The 20,577-nt window shown below is 36.2% G+C and overlaps 1 protein-coding gene across 1 annotated transcript in view; it reads left to right on the forward strand.

The window, feature by feature from the left end:
* The first annotated feature begins 927 nt into the window (after window positions 1-927).
* PTPRQ (protein tyrosine phosphatase receptor type Q) overlaps window positions 928-20,577 on the forward strand; it is a 242,407-nt gene continuing 222,757 nt past the window's right edge. Inside the window, exons 1-6 of the mRNA XM_003811662.4 lie at window positions 928-1,525; window positions 1,873-1,981; window positions 2,623-2,849; window positions 14,707-14,776; window positions 16,417-16,616; window positions 17,792-18,041. Coding sequence (XP_003811710.3) covers window positions 1,472-1,525; window positions 1,873-1,981; window positions 2,623-2,849; window positions 14,707-14,776; window positions 16,417-16,616; window positions 17,792-18,041 — 910 coding nt within the window. The 5' untranslated portion in view covers window positions 928-1,471. The remainder of the gene's footprint in view (window positions 1,526-1,872; window positions 1,982-2,622; window positions 2,850-14,706; window positions 14,777-16,416; window positions 16,617-17,791; window positions 18,042-20,577) is intronic.

Raw genomic sequence — 20,577 nt, forward strand, 5'->3', positions numbered from 1 at the left:
TTTAAAATGATAAATGAGGTTCAAAATTAATTCCAGCCTCCTTTCTTTTAGAGACAGTGTTAGATTTAATCTGCATCAGGCGTGTTTTTACATGCTTGGCTTCATAATCTCTCTTCCTCCCCCTATATTGTTTGCCTGGAATCTGCACTAAAGATAAGGCAGAGTGCAAACCTGACTCATTGGCAACCAATCAGAAGAACTTTATGTGGAAAACTCCCTTCAAGGAGGTACAGGCAGCATGAACAAAAGTTTTGAAAAAGTGGAAGCAAAGGTAGAAAAATATGGTTGAAATGGCTAAAACAATTGGTACTTGTTTTAAAACTATATTTCATTTCTGATATGAAACCTTATCTTTTCTTTTAAAGAAACACCTAACAAAATATTTATCAGATCAGCACCACAGTAAAGGGAAAAATACATTAAAAATTAAAAAAGATAAAATAACAAATATTTATCAGAAATGCTCACCCTTCAAAAAATCTGGAAGATTTTGATTATATATTTTTCCAATTATCTTCTGTTTGGTAAATTTCCAAGTAATTGGATAAATAGTTTATATTTACTTTGTTTTAAAATGACTCAAATTTTCAATTAGAGCATAAGCTTTCAAAAACAATCTGGTCAACTAGCAGACTTTTAGCAAATAAGACGTATTTCAGAAACAGAAAATTAATTGTTATATTATTTATGATAGTTGTACCTAAAACCTAGGTGTTGTTAAATATTTACATGTTTAACACCCAAGTATAGTTAGAGATCATTTATTGTACTCAGTGATTTCTAACAACATGATTATTTTGGAACTTGAACCTATACTATTGGTTTTCATTTTTTTGAAACTTTAGGAGAATAACTTTATTTTAAACCTCTATTTTTCAATATCAGAACCAGAACAACCTGAGAAACTTAGAGCCTTCAATATTTCCACACATTCCTTTTCTCTGCACTGGAGCCTACCCTCTGGTCATGTGGAAAGGTATCAAGTGGATCTTGTTCCTGACAGTGGCTTTGTTACTATCAGAGATCTTGGAGGTGGAGAATATCAGGTATAGTTTTCATTATTGTACTTGCCGAGCCTGCTTGTATTTATATTTTGCTCCTAATAGGAAAGTTCTTTATTTTATGAAACCCATCTACCACAAAAACTTACTCCTTGTTGGGTTTTTGAAAGCATAAGTTGAAGACAAAAACGTTGATGTCAAACTGATGAGTGTTAAGTTTCAGCATCGGTGGACTCTTACCTTAGCAACATCTATGCTGCTTTTTTTTTTTTTTTAAGTTCACCCTGAACCTACAGCCAGTCATCCAAGGGTTCATGAATAGTTTAACAAAGAAAAGGCAGAGCTATTGAGTAATACGGGCTCATTAATTGTGTACTTGCCAGAAGGATCTGTCTTTAAATCATTAATGCAGGCAACATTTCTCTCTAGAGCCATCAATGTGATTCTACTGGCTGAAAAATGTAATAAAGATGGATTTTCTTATCATTTTTCTTTTACTTTTTATTGGGACTTCAGAGACACAGGTATTTCGTATACACTCTTTAAAAACAAGGGCTAAGTCATGGGCTGTAGATTTCTCAAGACTTGAATAGTTGTTCCTAGCGACAGTGAACTAAGATAGATAGAAATGCTGACTTAGGCTGTGATAGCGCAGTACGTTTTGTTAAGTTTTTATTTTAAAGTCATTTGGTAGAAAGTTATATGATATAACATATTTGTATCTTAGAATAATATGGAACTTATTGTGATGTTATAAACAGTGCAGAGTTATATAGTGAAGAGTTAATTTTTGTTATAGTGATAGATTTATTTTAGCTTGCTTGCTTTCCAGAAAGAATTTTAATGCAACTATTTGTTTGTGGTGTTCTAGGTTGATGTTTCCAATGTCGTTCCTGGTACTAGGTACGATATAACCATCTCTTCAATTTCTACAACATACAGCTCACCTGTTACTAGAATAGTGACAACAAATGCAACAAGTGAGTATATGTTTTAAATTACTTTGTAAGTAAAGTATTTGGAGTCAGTATAATCCTACTGGATGGAAATACTTGTACTGGCAACATGTACATTAAATTCATGAAAACAGTGTAGAATAAGGCAAAATGGAAACAAGAAAGTGATCTGCTTAGAACCTGCATTCTGCTGTTTCTTCAGCTTCCTTTACTTTCAAAGTGCAAAGATAATTACTCTATACTTGTTTGTGAAATAGATCAGAGAGACTGTTATTGCTAATATTTAAATAATACAGAACCATGAAAATGAACTGGCTACATTTGCTCACGAAGGATTATTCCATTTGTAAGATTATTTCTTGTTTTCTTAGTTTTTCTGTGTAAGCCTTGCGTAAGTGAATTTCTTTTAAAAATGATTTGGCAACAAAAGTATATTCGGCATGTAGTATTTATTTAGTAGCATTCCATTTTTCACATTCTTATAAAAGAATGCTTTTGGTATTCCACATAGTATTTTTTTAATAGTAACAGAGCTGTAGGGAGTGTGAACTCATATTGCTCTCTGGAAATTTCAAATTTTACATTTATAAATACTGTTATTATGTATTTTTGTGAAAATGCAATAATTATTTGACCTTTTAACAAAATGGATTTTTAAAAAATAGAACCAGGGCCTCCAGTCTTCCTAGCCGGGGAAAGAGTCGGATCTGCTGGGATTCTTCTGTCTTGGAATACACCACCTAATCCAAATGGAAGGATCATATCTTACATTGTCAAATATAAGGAAGTTTGTCCGTGGATGCAAACAGTATATACACAAGTCAGAGCAAAGCCAGACAGTCTGGAAGTTCTTCTTACTAATCTTAATCCTGGAACAACATATGAAATTAAGGTAATTATTTTGTGTATGACTACTTAGTGTTCAAACATTTCATTCATTTTAAAAGTGTGGGAGGTTTTTCTCACCTTGTCAAGCCTTTACAGCTGAATACAGTCAGTGACTGACAACGTTCACAGTCATGGCCTCACACCCACCTGAGATTTTAAAACTTGGTAAAATGTTATTGTGTCTTTTCATTTCAATTTTATGCATATTTATATATTACCTATTTCATTTTTTCTATGAATATTTTTGCATATATTTATATACATGTATGAATATAATACAATACTCTAGGAAATAAAAATTATGTAAAGTTAAAGAAGGAAAACTTAAATGCAAACAAGAGGCCAGGGTAGTTTGAATGCAGGTATGTAAACCACAGGATGTTACACAGTTATTAAAAATTGACTTGCAAATTTTGTTCTCCAACTTCCTAGAAACCACAGTAAAAAGGGCAATAAATCTGTTATACAATTTACATATGAAAATTGTATAATAATTGCATATGGGAGCTCAAGTTTTTTTTTTTTTTTTTTGGTGCTTTAGATTGGAAAGAAAGTCTTCGTTGAAGGATTAATAGCTGCAGGACTGGATTTTTGTAAACTTCTTTCCATAACAGTAAAATAATAAAAGCATACTTAGTAAAAATAATTTTGCCAGGTTTTGAGATATTGTGGTCTAAGAACATGGCCTTGATCTGTATATAAAATTTAGACTCCAATGAAATGTCTTTTTTTAAAAATTATTTTTGATTCAGGGGACATGTGTGCAGGTTTGTTACATGGGTATATTGTGTAATGGTGGGGTTTGGGCTTCTAGTACACCCATCACCCAAATAGTAAACATTGTACCCAATAGGTAATTTTTCAATCCTCACCCTCTCCTACCCTCCCCATTTTTGAAATCCCGTGTTTATTATTTCCATTGTTATGCCCATGTGTACTCATAGTTCCCACTTGTAAGTGAGAATGTGTAGTATTTGATTTTCTATTTTTGAATTATTTCACTTAGGATATGTTCTCCAGCTCCATCCATGTTGCTGCAAAGAACATGATTTTATTTTTTATGCCTGCATAGTATTCCATGGTGTATATATACCACATTTTCTTTACCCATATGATAGATACTTAGGTTGATTCCATGACCTTGCTATTGTGAATAATGCTGTAATAAACATGAGTGATGGTGTCTTTGTGATACAATGATTTCTTTTCCTGGATAGATACATAGCAGTGAGATTGCTGGGTTGAATACGGTAGATCTATTTTCAGGTCTTTGAGAAATCTCCATACTGTTTCTCATAGAGGTTACATTTCTAGCAACAGTGTATTAGTGTTCCCTTTTCTCTGCATCCACACTGCCATCTGTTTTTTTGACTTTTTAATAGTAGCCATTCTGACTGGTATAAGATGATGTCTCATTGTGGTTTTAATTTACATTTCTTTGATAATTCCTAATGTTGAGCATTTTTTATATACTTACTGGCCACTTGTGTGTCTTCTTTTGAGAAATGTCTGTTTATGTTTTTTGTCCACTTTTTAATGGGATTTTTCTCCTTGTATTGTTTTCATTCCTTGTAGATTCTGGATATCCATCCCTTGTTGGAAGCATAATTTGCAAATATTTTCTCCAGTTCTGTAGGTTTTCTGTTTACTCTGTTAATTATTTCCTTTGCTGTGCAGAAGCTTTTTAGTTTAACTAAGTCCCATTTAAGTCTATTTTAGTTTTTGTTGCATTTGCTTTTGATGTCTCAGTCATAAATTATTTGCCTAGTCCAATATCCAGAAGAGTTTTACCTAGTTTTTCTTACTAGTATTTTTATAGTTTCAGGTTTTATATTTAAGTCCTTAATCCAGAATGTGTTAATTTTTGTATATGCTGAGAGCTAAGGATACAGTTTCATTCTCTTGGATATGGCCAGCCAGTTTCCCCAGCACCATTTATTGAACAGAATATCCTTTACCCATTGTTTATTTTTGTCAACTTTGTCAAAAATCGGTTGGTTGTAGGTATGTGACTTTATTTCTGGGTTTTCTATTCTCTTCCATTAATGTATATCTGTATTTTTCTATCAGTACTGTGCTATTTTATTTATTATAGCTTTGTAGTATAATTCGAAGTCAGGTAATGTGATGCCTCCAGATTTGTTCTTTTTGCTTAGGATTGCTTTCATTATTTGGGCTCTTTTTTGGTTTCATATGAACTTTAGGATTGCTGTTCTAATTCTGTGAAAAATTACATTGCTAATTTCATAAGAATTGTGTTGAATCTGTAGATTTCTTTGGGTGGTATGGTATGTTGATTCTTCCAATCCAAGAGCATGGAATGTTTTTCCATTTGTTTGTGTCATCTCTAATTTATTTCATGAGTGTTTTGTAGTTCTCCTTGTAAAGATTTTCACCTCCTTTGTAAAATGTATTCCTAGATATTTTATTTTTTTTGTGGCTATTGTAAATGGGATTGAATTCTTGATTTCATTCTCAGCCTGAATGTTATTGGTGTATAGAAATTCTACTTATTTTTGTAAACTGAATTTGTATCCCGAAACTTTATTGAAATCGTTTATCAAGTCTAGGATTATTATTTTTGAGTTGTCGTTAGAGTTTTCTAGATATACAATTGTGTCATCAGTGAACAAAGATAGTATGCTTCCTGTTTTCCAATTTGGATGCCTTTTTTTTTTATTATTGTACTTTAAGTTTTAGGGTACATGTGCACAATGTGCAGGTTAGTTACATATGTATACATGTGACATGCTGGTGCGCTGCACCCACTAACTTGTCATCTAGCATTAGGTATATCTCCCAATGCTATCCCTCCCCCCTCCCACCAACCCACAACAGTCCCCAGAGTGTGATGTTCCCCTTCCTGTGTCCATGTGTTCTCATTGTTCAATTCCCACCTATGAGTGAGAATATGCGGTACTTGGTTTTTTGTTCTTGCGATATTTTACTGAGAATGATGATTTCCAATTTCATCCATGTCCCTACAAAGGACATGAACTCATCATTTTTTATGGCTGCATAGTATTCCATGGTGTATATGTGCCACATTTTCTTAATCCAGTCTATCATTGTTGGACATTTGGGTTGGTTCCAAGTCTTTGCTATTGTGAATAGTGCCGCAATAAACATACGTGTGCATGTGTCTTTATAGCAGCATGATTTATAGTCCTTTGGGTATATACCCAGTAATGGGATGGCTGGGTCAAATGGTATTTCTAGTTCTAGATCCCTGAGGAATCGCCACACTGACTTCCACAATGGTTGAACTAGTTTACAGTCCCACCAACAGTGTAAAAGTGTTCCTATTTCTCCACATCCTCTCCAGCACCTGTTGTTTCCTGACTTTTTAATGATTGCCATTCTAACTGGTTTGAGATGGTATCTCATTGTGGTTTTGATTTCCATTTACTGACGGCCAGTGATGGTGAACATTTTTTCATGTGGTTTTTGGCTGCATAAATGTCTTCTTTTGAGAAGTGTCTGTTCATGTCCTTTGCCCACTTTTTGATGGGGTTGTTTGTTTTTTTCTTGTAAATTTGTTTGAGTTCATTGTAGATTCTGGATATTAGCCCTTTGTCGGATGAGTAGTTTGTGAAAATTTCCCCCCATTTTTTGGGTTGCCTGTTCACTCTGATGGTAGTTTCTTTTGCTGTGCAGAAGCTCTTTAGGTTAATTAGATCCCATTTGTCAATTTTGGCTTTTGTTGCCATTGCTTTTGGTGTTTTAGACATGAAGTCCTTGCCCATGCCTATGTCCTGAATGGTAATGCCTAGGTTTACTTCTAGGGTTTTTATGGTTTTAGGTCTAACTTTTAAGTCTTTAATCCATCTTGAATTGATTTTTGTATAAGGTATAAGGAAGGGATCCAGTTTCAGCTTTCTACATATGGCTAGCCAGTTTTCCCAGCACCATTTATTAAATAGGGAATCCTTTCCACATTGCTTGTTTTTCTCAGGTTTGTCAAAGATCAGATAGTTGTAGATATGCAGCGTTATTTCGGAGGGCTCTGTTCTGTTCCATTGATCTATATCTCTGTTTTGGTACCAGTACGATGCTGTTTTGGTTACTGTAGCCTTATAGTATAGTTTGAAGTCAGGTAGTGTGATGCCTCCAGCTTCATTCTTTTGGCTTAGGATTGACTTGGCGATGCAGGCTCTTTTTTCGTTCCATATGAACTTTAAAGTAGTTTTTTCCAATTCTGTGAAGAAAGTCATTGGTAGCTTGATGGGGATGGCATTGAATCTGTAAATTACCTTGGGCAGTATGGCCATTTTCACGATATTGATTCTTCACACCCATGAGCATGGAATGTTCTTCCATTTGTTTGTATCCTCTTTTATTTCATTGAGCAGTGGTTTGTAGTTCTCCTTGAAGAGGTCCTTCATGTCCCTTGTAAGGTGGATTCCTAGGTATTTTATTCTCTTTGAAGCAATTGTGAATGGGAGTTCACTCATGATTTGGCTATCTGTTTGTCTGTTATTGGTGTATAAGAATGCCTGTGATTTTTGTACATTGATTTTGTATCCTGAGACTTTGCTGAAGTTGCTTATCAGCTTAAGGAGATTTTGGGCTGAGACGTTGGGGTTTTCTAGATATACAATCATGTCATCTGCAAACAGGGACAATTTGACTTCCTCTTTTCCTAATTGAATACCCTTTATTTCCTTCTTCTGGCTAATTGCCCTGGGAAGAACTTCCAACACTATGTTGAATAGGAGTGGTGAGAGAGGGCATCCCTATCATGTGCCAGTTTTTAAAGGGAATGCTTCCACTTTTTGCCCATTCAGTGTGATATTGGCTGTGGGTTTGTCATAGATAGCTCTTATTATTTTGAGATACGTACCATCAATACCTAATTTATTGAGCGTTTTTAGCATAGAGGGTTGTTGAATTTTGTCAAAGGCCTTTTCTGCATCTATTCTGATAATCAAGTGGTTTTTGTCTTTGATTCTGTTTAAATGCTGGATTACATTTATTGATTTGTGTATATTGAACCAACCTTGCATCCCAGGGATGAAGCCCACTTGATCATGGTGGATAAGCTTTTTGATATGCTGCTGGGTTCCATTTGCGAGTATTTTACTGAGGATTTTTGCATCGATGTTCATCAAGGATATTGGTCTAAAATTCTCTTTTTTGGTTGTGTCTCTGCCTGGCTTTGGTATCAGGATGATGCTGGCCTCATAAAATGAGTTAGGGAGGATTCCCTCTTTTTCTATTGATTGGAATAGTTTCAGAAGGAATGGTACCAGTTCCTCCTTGTACCTCTGGTAGAATTTGGCTGTGAATCCATCCGGTCCCGGACTCTTTTTGGTTGGCAAGCTATTGATTATTGCCACAATTTCAGAGCCTGTTAGTGGTCTATTCAGAGAGTCAACTTCTTCCTGGTTTAGTCTTGGGAGGGTGTATGTGTCGAGGAATTTATCCATTTCTTCTAAATTTTCTAGTTTATTTGCGTAGAGGTGTTTGTAGTATTCTCTGATGGTAGTTTGTATTTCTGTGGGATTGGTGGTGATATCCCCTTTATCATTTTTTATTGCATCTATTTGATTCTTCTCTCTTTTCTTCTTTATTAGTCTTGCTAGCGGTCTATCAATTTTGTTGATCCTTTCAAAAAACCAGCTCCTGGATTCATTAATTTTTTGAAGGGTTTTTTTGTGTCTCTATGTCCTTCAGTTCTGCTCTGATTTTAGTTATTTCTTGCCTTCTGCTAGCTTTTGAATGTGTTTGCTCTTGCTTTTCTAGTTCTTTTAATTGTGATGTTAGGGTGTCAATTTTGGATCTTTCCTGCTTTCTCTTGTGGGCATTTAGTGCTATAAATTGCCCTCTACACACTGCTTTGAATGTGTCCCAGAGATTCTGGTATGTTGTGTCTTTGTTCTCGTTGGTTTCAAAGAACATCTTTATTTCTGCCTTCATTTTGTTACGTACCCAGTAGTCATTCAGGAGCAGGTTGTTCAGTTTCCATGTAGTTGAGCGGTTTTGAGTGAGTTTCTTAATCCTGAGTTCTAGTTTGATTGCACTGTGTTCTCAGAGATAGTTTGTTATAATTTCTGTTCTTTTACATTTGCTGAGGAGAGCTTTACTTCCAAGTATGTGGTCAATTTTGGAATAGGTGTGGTGTGGTGCTGAAAAAAATGTATATTCTGTTGATTTGGGGTGGAGAGTTCTATAGATGTCTATTAGGTCCGCTTGGTGCAGAGCTGAGTTCAATTCCTGGGTATCCTTTTTAACTTTCTGTCTCATTGATCTGTCTAATGTTGACAGTGGGGTGTTAAAGTCTCCCATTATTATTGTGTGGGAGTCTAAGTCTCTTTGTAGGTCACTCAGGACTTGCTTTATGAATTTGGGTGCTCCTGTATTGGGTGCATATATATTTAGGATAGTTAGCTCTTCTTGTTGAATTGATCCCTTTACCATTATGTAATGGCCTTCTTTGTCTCTTTTGATCTTTGTTGGTTTAAAGTCCGTTTTATCAGAGACTAGGATTGCAACCCCTGCCTTTGTTTGTTTTCTATTTGCTTGCTAGATCTTCCTCCATGCTTTCTGTGTCTCTGCATGTGAGATGGGTTTCCTGAATACAACACACTGATGGGTCTTCACTCTTTATCTAATTTGCCAGTCTGTGTCTTTTAATTGGAGAATTTAGTCCATTTACATTGAAAGTTAATATTGTTATGTGTGAATTTGAACCTGTCATTATGATGTTAGCTGGTTATTTTGCTCATTAGTTGATGCAGTTTCTTCTTAGTCTCGATGGTCTTTACATTTTGGCATGATTTTGCAGCGGCTGGTACTATTTGTTCCTTTCCATGTTTAGTGCTTCCTTCAGGAGCTCTTTTAGGGCGGGCCTGGTGGTGACAAAATCTCTCAGCATTTGCTTGTCTGTAAAGTATTTTATTTCTCCTTCACTTATGAAGCTTAGTTTGGCTGGATATGAAATTCTGGGTTGAAAATTCTTTTCTTTAAGAATGTTGAATATTGGCCCCCACTCTCTTCTGGCTTGTAGAGTTTCTGCCGAGAGATCCGCTGTTAGTCTGATGGGCTTCCCTTTGTGGGTAACCCGACCTTTCTCTCTGGCTGCCCTTAACATTTTTTCCTTCATTTCAACTTTGGTGAATCTGACAATTATGTGTCTTAGAGTTGCTCTTCTCAAGGAGTATCTTTGTGGCATTCTCTGTATTTCCTGAATCTGAATGTTGGCCGGCCTTGCTAGATTGGGGAAGTTCTCCTGGATAACGTCCTGCAGAATGTTTTCCAACTTGATTCCATTCTCGCCATCACTTTCAGGTATACCAGTCAGATGTAGATTTGGTCTTTTCACATAGTCCCGTATTTCTTGGAGGCTTTGTTCGTTTCTTTTTATTCTTTTTTCTCTAAACTTCCCTTCTCACTTCATTTCATTCATTTCATCTTCCATCACTGATACCCTTTCTCCCAGTTGATCGCATCGGCTCCCGAGGCTTCTGCATTCTTCACGTAGTTCTCGAGCCTTCGCTTTCAGCTCCATCAGCTCCTTTAAGCACTTCTCTGTATTGGTTATTCTAGTTATACATTCGTCTACATTTTTTTTCAAAGTTTTCAACTTCTTTGCCTTTGGTTTGAATTTCCTCCTGTAGCTCGTAGTTTGATTGTCTGAAGCCTTCTTCTCTCAACTCGTCAAAGTCATTCTCTGTCCAGCTTTGTTCTGTTGCTGGTGAGGAACTGTGATCCTTTGGAGGAGGAGAGGTGCTCTGCTTTTTAGGGTTTCCAGTTTTTCTGCTCTGTTTTTTCCCCATCTTTGTGGTTTATCTAATTTTGGTCTTTGATGATGGTGATGTACAGATGGATTTTTGGTGTGGATGTCCTTTCTGTTTGTTAGTTTTCCTCCTAACAGACAGGACCCTCAGCTGCAGGTCTGTTGGAGTTTGCTAGAGGTCTACTCCAGACCCTGTTAGCCTGGGTACCATCAGCGGTGGCTGCAGAACAGTGGATTTTCATGAACCGCGAATGCTGCTGTCTGATCATTCCTCTGGAAGTTTTGTCTCAGAGGTGTACCCAGCCTTGTGCGGTGTCAGTCTGCCTCTACTGGGGGATGCCTCCCAGTTAGGCTGCTCAGGGGTCAGGGGTCAGGGACCCACTTGAGGAGGCAGTCTGCCCGTTCTCAGATCTCCAGCTGCGTGCTGGGAGAACCACTGCTCTCTTCAAAGCTGTCAGACAGGGACATTTAAGTCTGCAGAGGTTACTGCTGTCTTTTTGTTTGTCTGTGCCCTGCCCCCAGAGGTGGAGCCTACAGAGGCAGGCAGGCCTCCTTGAGCTGTGGTGGGCTCCACCCAGTTGGAGCTTCCAGGCTGCTTTGTTTACCTAAGCAAGCCTGGGCAATGGCGGGTGCCCCTCTCCCAGCCTTGCTGCCGCCTTGCAGTCTGATCTCAGACTGCTGTGCTAGCAATCAGGGAGACTCCGTGGGGGTAGGACCCCCTGAGCCAGGTGCAGGATGTAATCTCGTGGTGTGCCGTTTTTTAAGCCTGTCGGAAAAGCGCAGTATTCGGGTAGGAGTGACCGGATTTTCCAGGTGCCCTCTGTCATCCCTTTCTTTGACTAGGAAAGGGAACTCCCTGACCCCTTGCGCTTCCCGAGTGAGGCAATGCCTTGCCCTGCTTCAGCTCTGGCACGGTGCGCTGCACCCACTGACCTGCATCCACTGTCTGGTACTCCCTAGTGAGATGAACGGGTACCTTAGATGGAAATGCGGAAATGGATGCCTTTTATTTCTTTCTCTTGCTTGGTCGCTCTGGCTAGGCCTTCCAGTACTGTGTTCAATAGGAGTGGTGAGAGTAAACATCCTACTTTTGTTGCATTTCTTAGGGGTAATGCTTTAAACTTTTCTCCGTTTAGGATTATGTTGGCTGTGGGTTTGTCATATATAGCTCTTATTATTTTGACATATGTTCCTTTGATGCCTACTTTGTTGAGGGTTTTTATCATGAAGGGATATTGGATTTTATTAAATGCTTTTCCTGCATCTGTTGAGACAATCATATGGCTAACAGGGCTGGGAGAAAAATATTGAAAAAAAAACTTTAAGTTTAATAAAAAAGTAGAATATTTTTACTTAAAAAACTTATAAAGGCTAAATTATTTAATTTAAACTTAATTTATTTTCCAAAAAAGTCACTAAGGTAAAGCTTTTAAAAACAGATAGCTTCGGCCGGGTGCAGTGCCTCATGCCTGTAATCCCAGCACTTTGGGAGGCCGAGGCGGGCGGATCACCTGAGGAGTTCAAGACCAGCCTGGCCAATATGGCAAAATCCCATCTCTACTCAAAATACAAAAAATTAGCTGGGCATGGTGGCGAGTGTCCGTAATCCCAGCTATTCTGGAGGTTGAGGCAGGAGAGTCACTTGAACCCGGGAGGCAGAGGTTGCAGTGAGTTGAGATCATGCCGTTGTACTCCAGCCTGGACAACAAGAACAAAACGCCGCCAAACAAAACAAAACAAAACAAACAAACAAAAAAACAGACAGCTTTTGCTCTTTGCACATTGTACTTTATAAAGTGTCCTTATAGAGTATCGTTTATACTTTATGAAATTGATAACTTTGGTTAATTATTTTAAAAAACTTTAGCTTAGTGACTTTTTCAAAAATAAATCAAGTTTAAATTAAATAATTTAGCCCTTATAACTGAAAATATTTCATTTTAAAATAAAACTTATAGTTAGCTTTTCATTTTTCTTCTAATCTTGTTGTTTTTACATGTCTGTTGTTGACATTTTGGATATTGGTTTGAACATTTCTAAAGTGCCACTTTTGCTAAGAATCATGAACTCAATGTAATTACTTTCAACAAATATTTCTTGAACATTTACTATTTCTTTTGCATTTATAAAAAAGTTTCGTCCTTTACATAGTTGTTTTTTTTTTTGAGATGGACTCTCGCTCTGTCACCCAGGCTGGAGTGCAGTGGCCCGATCTCGGCTCACTGCAAGCTCCACCTCCGGCGTTCACGCCATTCTCCTGCCTCAGCCTCCCAAATAGCTGGGACTAGAGGAGCCCGCCACCATGCCCGGCTAATTTTTTCGTATTTTTTTTTTTTTTTTTTTAGCAGAGACGGGTTTCACTATGTTGGTCAGACTGGTCTCGAACTCCTGACCTCGTGATTCGCCCGCCTCTGCCTTCCAAAGTGCTGGGATTACAGGCGTGAGCCACCGCGCCCAGCCGTCCTTTACATAGTTAATATGCAAAATTTAACATCATCTCATTTGAATACTACAGAAAGATGAGCTTATAAAAAGCAGTGCTAAATTAGGTCACAGGAAAATGCTTCCAGTTAAGGGATATGCATGACATTTCCAAGGGATAATAAAGGGTAAAGATATCTTCTGGATCCTCCCTCAATATAACATCAATATCTTCTTTGAACCTTGAAAATAATTAAATAGAAGAAAATATATAAAACCTGTGTAAATATGTGATTTTATATAAATGAGATGTTCTTCCTAGAGGATAAGAAATATTGGAAGAGATTTTTGCCAGGAAGATTTTTCTTACTGGAAGTGTGCCTATTTGCAGAATTAAAGAACACGATCAGAACTGGAAAGCAAATACTAATAGTATGAGTCTTAAAATGAGAAAAGAAAAAAAATTCTTACCTATGTAGAAGTCAAAATAAAAGATTTGTGATGACTATTTCATGAAGAAAACATAGCTTAAAGAATAGGCAACCTTTTTCTGACATCTGAGTATTATATATGTATTTTCTGTCAATATGTACACATTCAGATTAATTAACATGTCAATATATGCTATTGGGGATAATTAAAAATTTTTAATGTGCTATAAGAAACTATTGCTGATAGGAAGGTGATTTAGTCAACCTAGTTCTGCTTAGATCTATTTTTATGGAGCTTGAATTTTTATTCTTGTGAATTCTCTTATTTAAGGTCTATTGGGAAGCCCTTACTCTCCGTTTCATCTCACACTTTATAAATCATTCTTGTGACCTTTACTCTGTTCAAATAAATGTTAGCCATTGCAGAATTCCAAAGGGTATTTGGCATGGTACATTTGATGTCTTCAGTGTAAGTAATGTTATAGGAAAAATCCTGTTAAGTATTTTACATGTGCTATTTCATTTAGTCCTCAGCACAATCCTATAACATAGATACATTATTATTCCCATTTTAAAGACAAGAAAAATGTTACTTACAACAGTTAAGTAAATTGCTCAAAGCTACTATCTGGGAATTGGTAGAACTACAGTTAAGCCAAGGTTATGATTCCAGTCATGGCATTTGCAAAAGCTTGAGTCTTATTCTCATTAATGACATTTTCTTTTTCTATTCTAGTCTATTGGAAGATATTATTCAAATCAAATTTTTTTATCTTTAAAATTCTGGAATTCTTAGTTTAAATTATTAATTAAATGTACTTATCTAATTTATTTTTTTAAAACAGTTTTTTGAGTATTTGTTTGCCTGATTAGATTGTGAACTCTAAATTAAGGTACCATATACATGGTCTCTTGCATTTGTTACAGAAATAATTGTAATGTCTTTTATGTAGTGGATATATCAGAGAAAGACTGAGCTTTCAAAATAAACCCAACTCCAACTGGATTCTTGCTCTACCATTTATTCCTGTGTGACCTTGGGCAAAGGTATTTGACCTCTCTCAGCCAGTTTTCTCATCTATAAAATTTTGACAATAATACTTTATTTGTTGATTATATAGATATCTTCATATTTGCCTTCTTCCTTGAGAGTATTAAAAAAGTATCTTTGGCATTTATCTTATGGATAAGTCGAAGTTTTGTTTTAAATTTTAGATTCTCTTTTTTCAGGGAGTAAAATGTTTGAACACAATCCTTTTGGTCTGTTCTAGGTTGCTGCTGAAAACAGTGCTGGCATTGGATTGTTTAGTGATCCATTTCTCTTCCAAACTGCAGAAAGTGGTAATTTTCCTGTCATTTATTTTAAATTGACTTAGTCATGAGTTTGTCGTTTAAAATAATAAAGAACATAAATAAAAACTGACACTAAAATACATATAATTCTCAGTAGCATGGCCACTCAATTGGTTTTAGAATTCTTTTGGATAGCTAATTTATTCCTTAAAATATATATTATTCTTTCTGATTATAAGAACAGTAAATGTTATCTTACAAAACTTTGAAAAAACAAGAATAAAAAAATGAAAATTATCCATAGACTTATCATATAAAAAATGCTTTTATCATTTTGGTGCATTTCTGGCTTGTCTATTTCCCCCATTAATATATATCTATATGACTATACATTAATGAAAATAAGCTTGTGCTACATATGCAAGTTTATATCCTGCCTTTTCTTTTTAACATGAAGTCATAAGCTTGTTATAACATAAGACTTTTGGAAACACGGATTTTAATGGTTATTATATTATTGGGTAACATGCAGTCATTACCAAACCAATTTAAGATACCTCCATTCTTCCAGGGGCATAGAGGAAAAATCTTGATGTCACCTGTGGCTCTTTTCTCTCACAGTACACATCTAATCTATCAGTAAATCTTACCAGCACAATCATCAAAGTGTATTCTGAATCTCACACTCATTGCTGACATCCTGTCCAACATTATTCCCAAGAATTGTTGCATTATATTTTATTTTTATTAGAATGCAGCTGTCCTGAAGTCCCTTAATTCCTACCTTATATCATTCATATAGACCTCCTTCCAAAGATCTAACTTTCTTATGTAATTTATATGGCTATTATTTATAAATTATATTTTAGCATCCTTTTGTACAATGTAAACCTAAACTCTAGTTATTTGGCATCTTAATACTAGGCATCTTTACTATCACTTATTTTTTTTTAATCTCAGACGTTTTGTTTCATTTTGATTTCTTTCAAAAGTGACTTGTCATGTTTGTTTTATATTCTGAAGGATCTTGGTGTTTTACTCTATCAGTTTTACACACTTTACCATGAGGTTAATGGGAATAATTTCCCCTAATTCTAGCTTCATATTGGTTTCAAGCCAACTCAAATAGAACTCAGATTATTATTATTATTACTCTATATAATTAATAATTGATAGAAAAGCATAATGAAATTCTGAAGTAAGTTGATTTTGAAAATTTAAAATACAATAATTACAACCAATTGGAGGGTATCCACTTGATATTAGGCACTAGAAATTTATAAACATTCCAGAAATCTGCTTTTTGGTGAAAATGGTTGGATAATTGATTCAGTTTGCTATGTTTTTCATATCTAATGAAACTACATATTCCAAAATAGTTAAGGAAATAAGAAATTTATCCCAACTTGTTTGTATATTCACAACTATTGATTGAATTTTTTTCATACTTATTTGAAACGTTTCATCAATGCATGTATTAGCTCAGTTATCCTAAAGTAAAGTTGACTTGCCCCAACTCCAGTTTTTTATTTTAGGCAAAGTTCAGTTAAATACATTTATAAAAATCTTACACAAATAGATGTTATGCAGTGTATTATATATTTAATTTCATGTACCATGAAATTATATAAATGCAATTCTAAGTTTTATAACAAAGTTTTTTCCGTCCCAATCTTTCTCTTCCCCAGCTCCAGGAAAAGTGGTGAATCTCACAGTTGAGGCCTACAACTCTTCAGCAGTTAAGCTGATTTGGTATTTACCTCGGCAACCAAATGGCAAAATTACCAGCTTCAAGATTAGTGTCAAGCATGCCAGAAGTGGGATAGTAGTGAAAGATGTCTCAATCAGAGTAGAGGACATTTTGACTGGGAAATTGCCAGAATGCAATGTAAGTATCACAGAACACTTTCTATGTCTTGAAAAATCTTAGATAAATTTATATTTTCATATTTCTAGCATCTAGATACTATATTTTTACCAAAGTTTTATTAGTTATTTGATTACTTATGGTATCATGTTATACACAACGTTTTATTAGTTATTTGATTACTTAGGGTATCATGTTACACAATTGGCCTCATTCAGGTAGAATACAGGAATGGTTTGAGAATTCAAGAGTGAGGGATTAAAACCATTTAGGGAATTTTGAAAAGACTTCATGAAAGGAGTAGCATTTGTGATACACCATGGAGCAAGGACAGATAGAGATTTTGTGATGGTGGCATTCCCAGTGGAGGATACTTTATAAAGCCCTGAGGTGGAAAAGTGTAAGATATAATTGGAGAAAATATTTTACTTCCATATGACAGGAGGGAAGAGTACATGTAGGGTAATAGTTGAGGTTAAATTTGCAGAGGTAGACTGTCATTGTTGTGCATATCTTTGGTAAAGAATTTGTTGTTACTCTGGTCATTGATGATAAACCTCATAATAGTAATGCTTTATTATAGAATAAGCATCGTCATTTTAATTATATGATAAGCATAATAATGCTTTTCCTAAAATCATTTTGGTAATCTCTGTGTTACTATTAATGCAAACACAGTCAAACAGTTATTTTTGCTGTAAATACTTTATAAAAGTCTAAAAATCTTCTTTTTCAAATTATGATATATTTCTAATACATGCACACACCTAACATGTGAGCTAGTGGCATAATACTACTTTTTAGTACTTATGAGGAAAAAAAAGTTCATTAACAGTAAGAAAGTGGCATTTGAACATACACAAGAGTAAAATTATTTCAGCTCTTTGGCTCTTGCACTGTTAACATGAAGCTTAAAAATTCTTACAAATGATTGTGCTGTAGTTTTACCTTTATTTTAAGCCACTTGAAATTCTATTCATAAAGGTTAAGGTATAAGGAATACAATAAATATGTTCTCTTCTAAAACTGCAGACATAAATGGGTACAATTAAAATCTAGCAAATTTGTCTATAACTTTTGCATGTTGTGTGTGTATGTATAGCATAAAAGAAAAAGAAATGAATTACAAGTTCTTATTCTCATGTTCACCAAGAGATACAACATTATTTCTCTATTGATCTTATTTTATTTACTAGGAGAATAGTGAATCTTTTTTATGGAGTACAGCCAGCCCTTCTCCAACCCTTGGTAGAGTTACACCTCCATCGCGTACCACACATTCATCAAGAACGTTGACACAGAATGGGATCAGCTCTGTGTGGAAAGAGCCTATCAGTTTTGTAGTGACACACTTGAGACCTTATACAACATATCTTTTTGAAGTTTCAGCTGTTACAACTGAAGCAGGTTATATTGATAGTACGATTGTCAGAACACCAGAATCAGGTATGGTTCACTTTTTGTAGATAAAAAGATTTAAATGATTAGAGAATAATGTTTAATTTATGTAGATATTTATTTTTAATCTTCTTCACCTTACAGTAACTTTTTTCCCCTAATAATATACCATAGGCATCCCATCAAGGGTTTCTTCGAATTTCTGTACTCTTTTATATTATAGCACAAAATAAGTATTTGAAAGGAGAAAGATTTGCAAGAAACAATTCTTGAGCCACTGACCGTGATCCTCATATAGCTTTTATCATTTTATAATGTCAGCAATTTTTAGTAATCATCTTTGCCATTCTAAATGATTTATAATCATTTACACCCTTCTCTCACTGTTATTGCCATCATCAAAAGCGGAAATACCTGCACTAGCAGAATGAGCATGTGATCAACATTTAGTTATCAGATACAAGCAGTAGCTAAAATATATACCTACTTATATCCCATTTGCACTGCAGTTTCCTCATCTGAAAAATAGAGACAGTAATAGTACCTTCCTTAGGGTGCCAGTGTTAAAATTAAATGAGAATAATTAGATATTATCATTACTACTAAATTTTAAGAGAACATATTTTCGGTAAGGTATTCATATATTTAATTATGGTACTATATCAGTATTCATGTAAATACATGTATTTATGTATTTCATATATTTATAAAATTTCAGGGATATTGATATAGTCCCACATTACATAAGGTATTTATTATATATATAATATATATAACTGACAGATATATCATAATATAGTATCAGGCATTAGGTTGTAATTGCTAATTTCTGAGGTATTGAAAATTATTGGTAGGGTAATTTCACTAAAGCATGTTTTTTCTGATAAAATAGCTGTTGGCTTCTATTATTTTTCATTTCACATAAGTTTGAAGTTTTTTTTTTGATTTAAATAACCATCTTTGAATTATACCATTTTCTTCTTACATAATCCTTACTTTTTATACAATAAAAAAATGATTTCGGGGGGGAGCCAAGATGGCCGAATAGGAACAGCTCCGGTCTACAGCTCCCAGCATGAGCGACGCAGAAGACGGATGATTTCTGCATTTCCATCTGAGGTACCGGGTTCATCTCACTAGGGAGTGCCAGACAGTGGGTGCAGGACAGTGGGTGCAGCGCACTGTGCGTGAGCCAAAGCAGGGTGAGGCATTGCCTCACTCGGGAAGCGCAAGGGGTCAGGGAGTTCCCTTTCCTAGTCAAAGAAAGGGGTGACAGACGGCACCTGGAAAATCCAGTCACTCCCACCCGAATACTGCACTTTTCCAACGGGCTTAAAAAAACGGCACACCAGGAGATTATATCCTGCACCTGGCTCAGGGGGTCCTACCTCCATGGAGTCTCCCTGATTGCTAGCACAGCAGTCTGAGATCAAACTGCAAGGCAGCAGCGAAGCTGGGGGAGGGGCGCCCACCATTGCCCAGGCTTGCTTAGGTAAACAAAGCAGCCTGGAAGCTCCAACTGGGTGGAGCCCACCAAAGCTCAAGGAGGCCTGCCTGCCTCTGTAGGTTCCACCTCTGGGCGCAGGGCACAGACAAACAAAAAGACAGCAGTAACCTCTGCAGACTTAAATGTCCCTGTCTGACAGCTTTGAAGAGAGCAGTGGTTCTCCCAGCACGCAGCTGGAGATCTGAGAACGGGCAGACTGCCTCCTCAAGTGGGTCCCTGACCCCTGACCACCGAGCAGCCTAACTGGGAGGCACCCCCCAAGTAGAGGCAGACTGACACCTCACAAGGCTGGGTACACCTCTGAGACAAAACTTCCAGAGGAATGATCAGACAGCAGCATTCGCGGTTCATGAAAATCCACTGTTCTGCAGCCACCGCTGCTAGTACCCAGGCTAACAGGGTCTGGAGTAGACCTCTAGCAAACTCCAACAGACCTGCAGCTGAGGGTCCTGTCTGTTAGGAGGAAAACTAACAAACAGAAAGGACATCCACACCAAAAATCCATCTGTACATCACCATCATCAAAGACCAAAAGTAGATAAAACCACAAAGATGGGGAAAAAACAGCAGAAAAACTGGAAACCCTAAAAAGCAGAGCAACACTCCTCCTCCAAAGGAATGCAGCTCCTCACCAGCAATGGAACAAAGCTGGACAGAGAATGACTTTCACGAGTTGAGAGAAGAAGGCTTCAGACGATCAAACTACTCCGAGCTACAGGAGGAAATTCAAACCAAAGGCAAAGAAGTTGAAAACTTTGAAAAAAAATGTAGACGAATGTATAACTAGAATAACCAATACAGAGAAGTGCTTAAAGGAGCTGATGGAGCTGAAAGCGAAGGCTCGAGAACTACGTGAAGAATGCAGAAGCCTCGGGAGCCGATGCGATCAACTGGAAGAAAGGGTATCAGTGATGGAAGATGAAATGAATGAAATGAAGCGAGAAGGGAAGTTTAGAGAAAAAAGAATAAAAAGAAATGAACAAAGCCTCCAAGAAATACGGGACTATGTGAAAAGACCAAATCTACATCTGATTGGTATACCTGAAAGTGATGGGGAGAATGAAACCAAGTTGGAAA

This window comes from Pan paniscus, chromosome 10 (genome assembly GCF_029289425.2).
Source record: "Pan paniscus chromosome 10, NHGRI_mPanPan1-v2.0_pri, whole genome shotgun sequence".
Taxonomy (NCBI): Eukaryota; Metazoa; Chordata; class Mammalia; order Primates; family Hominidae; genus Pan; species Pan paniscus.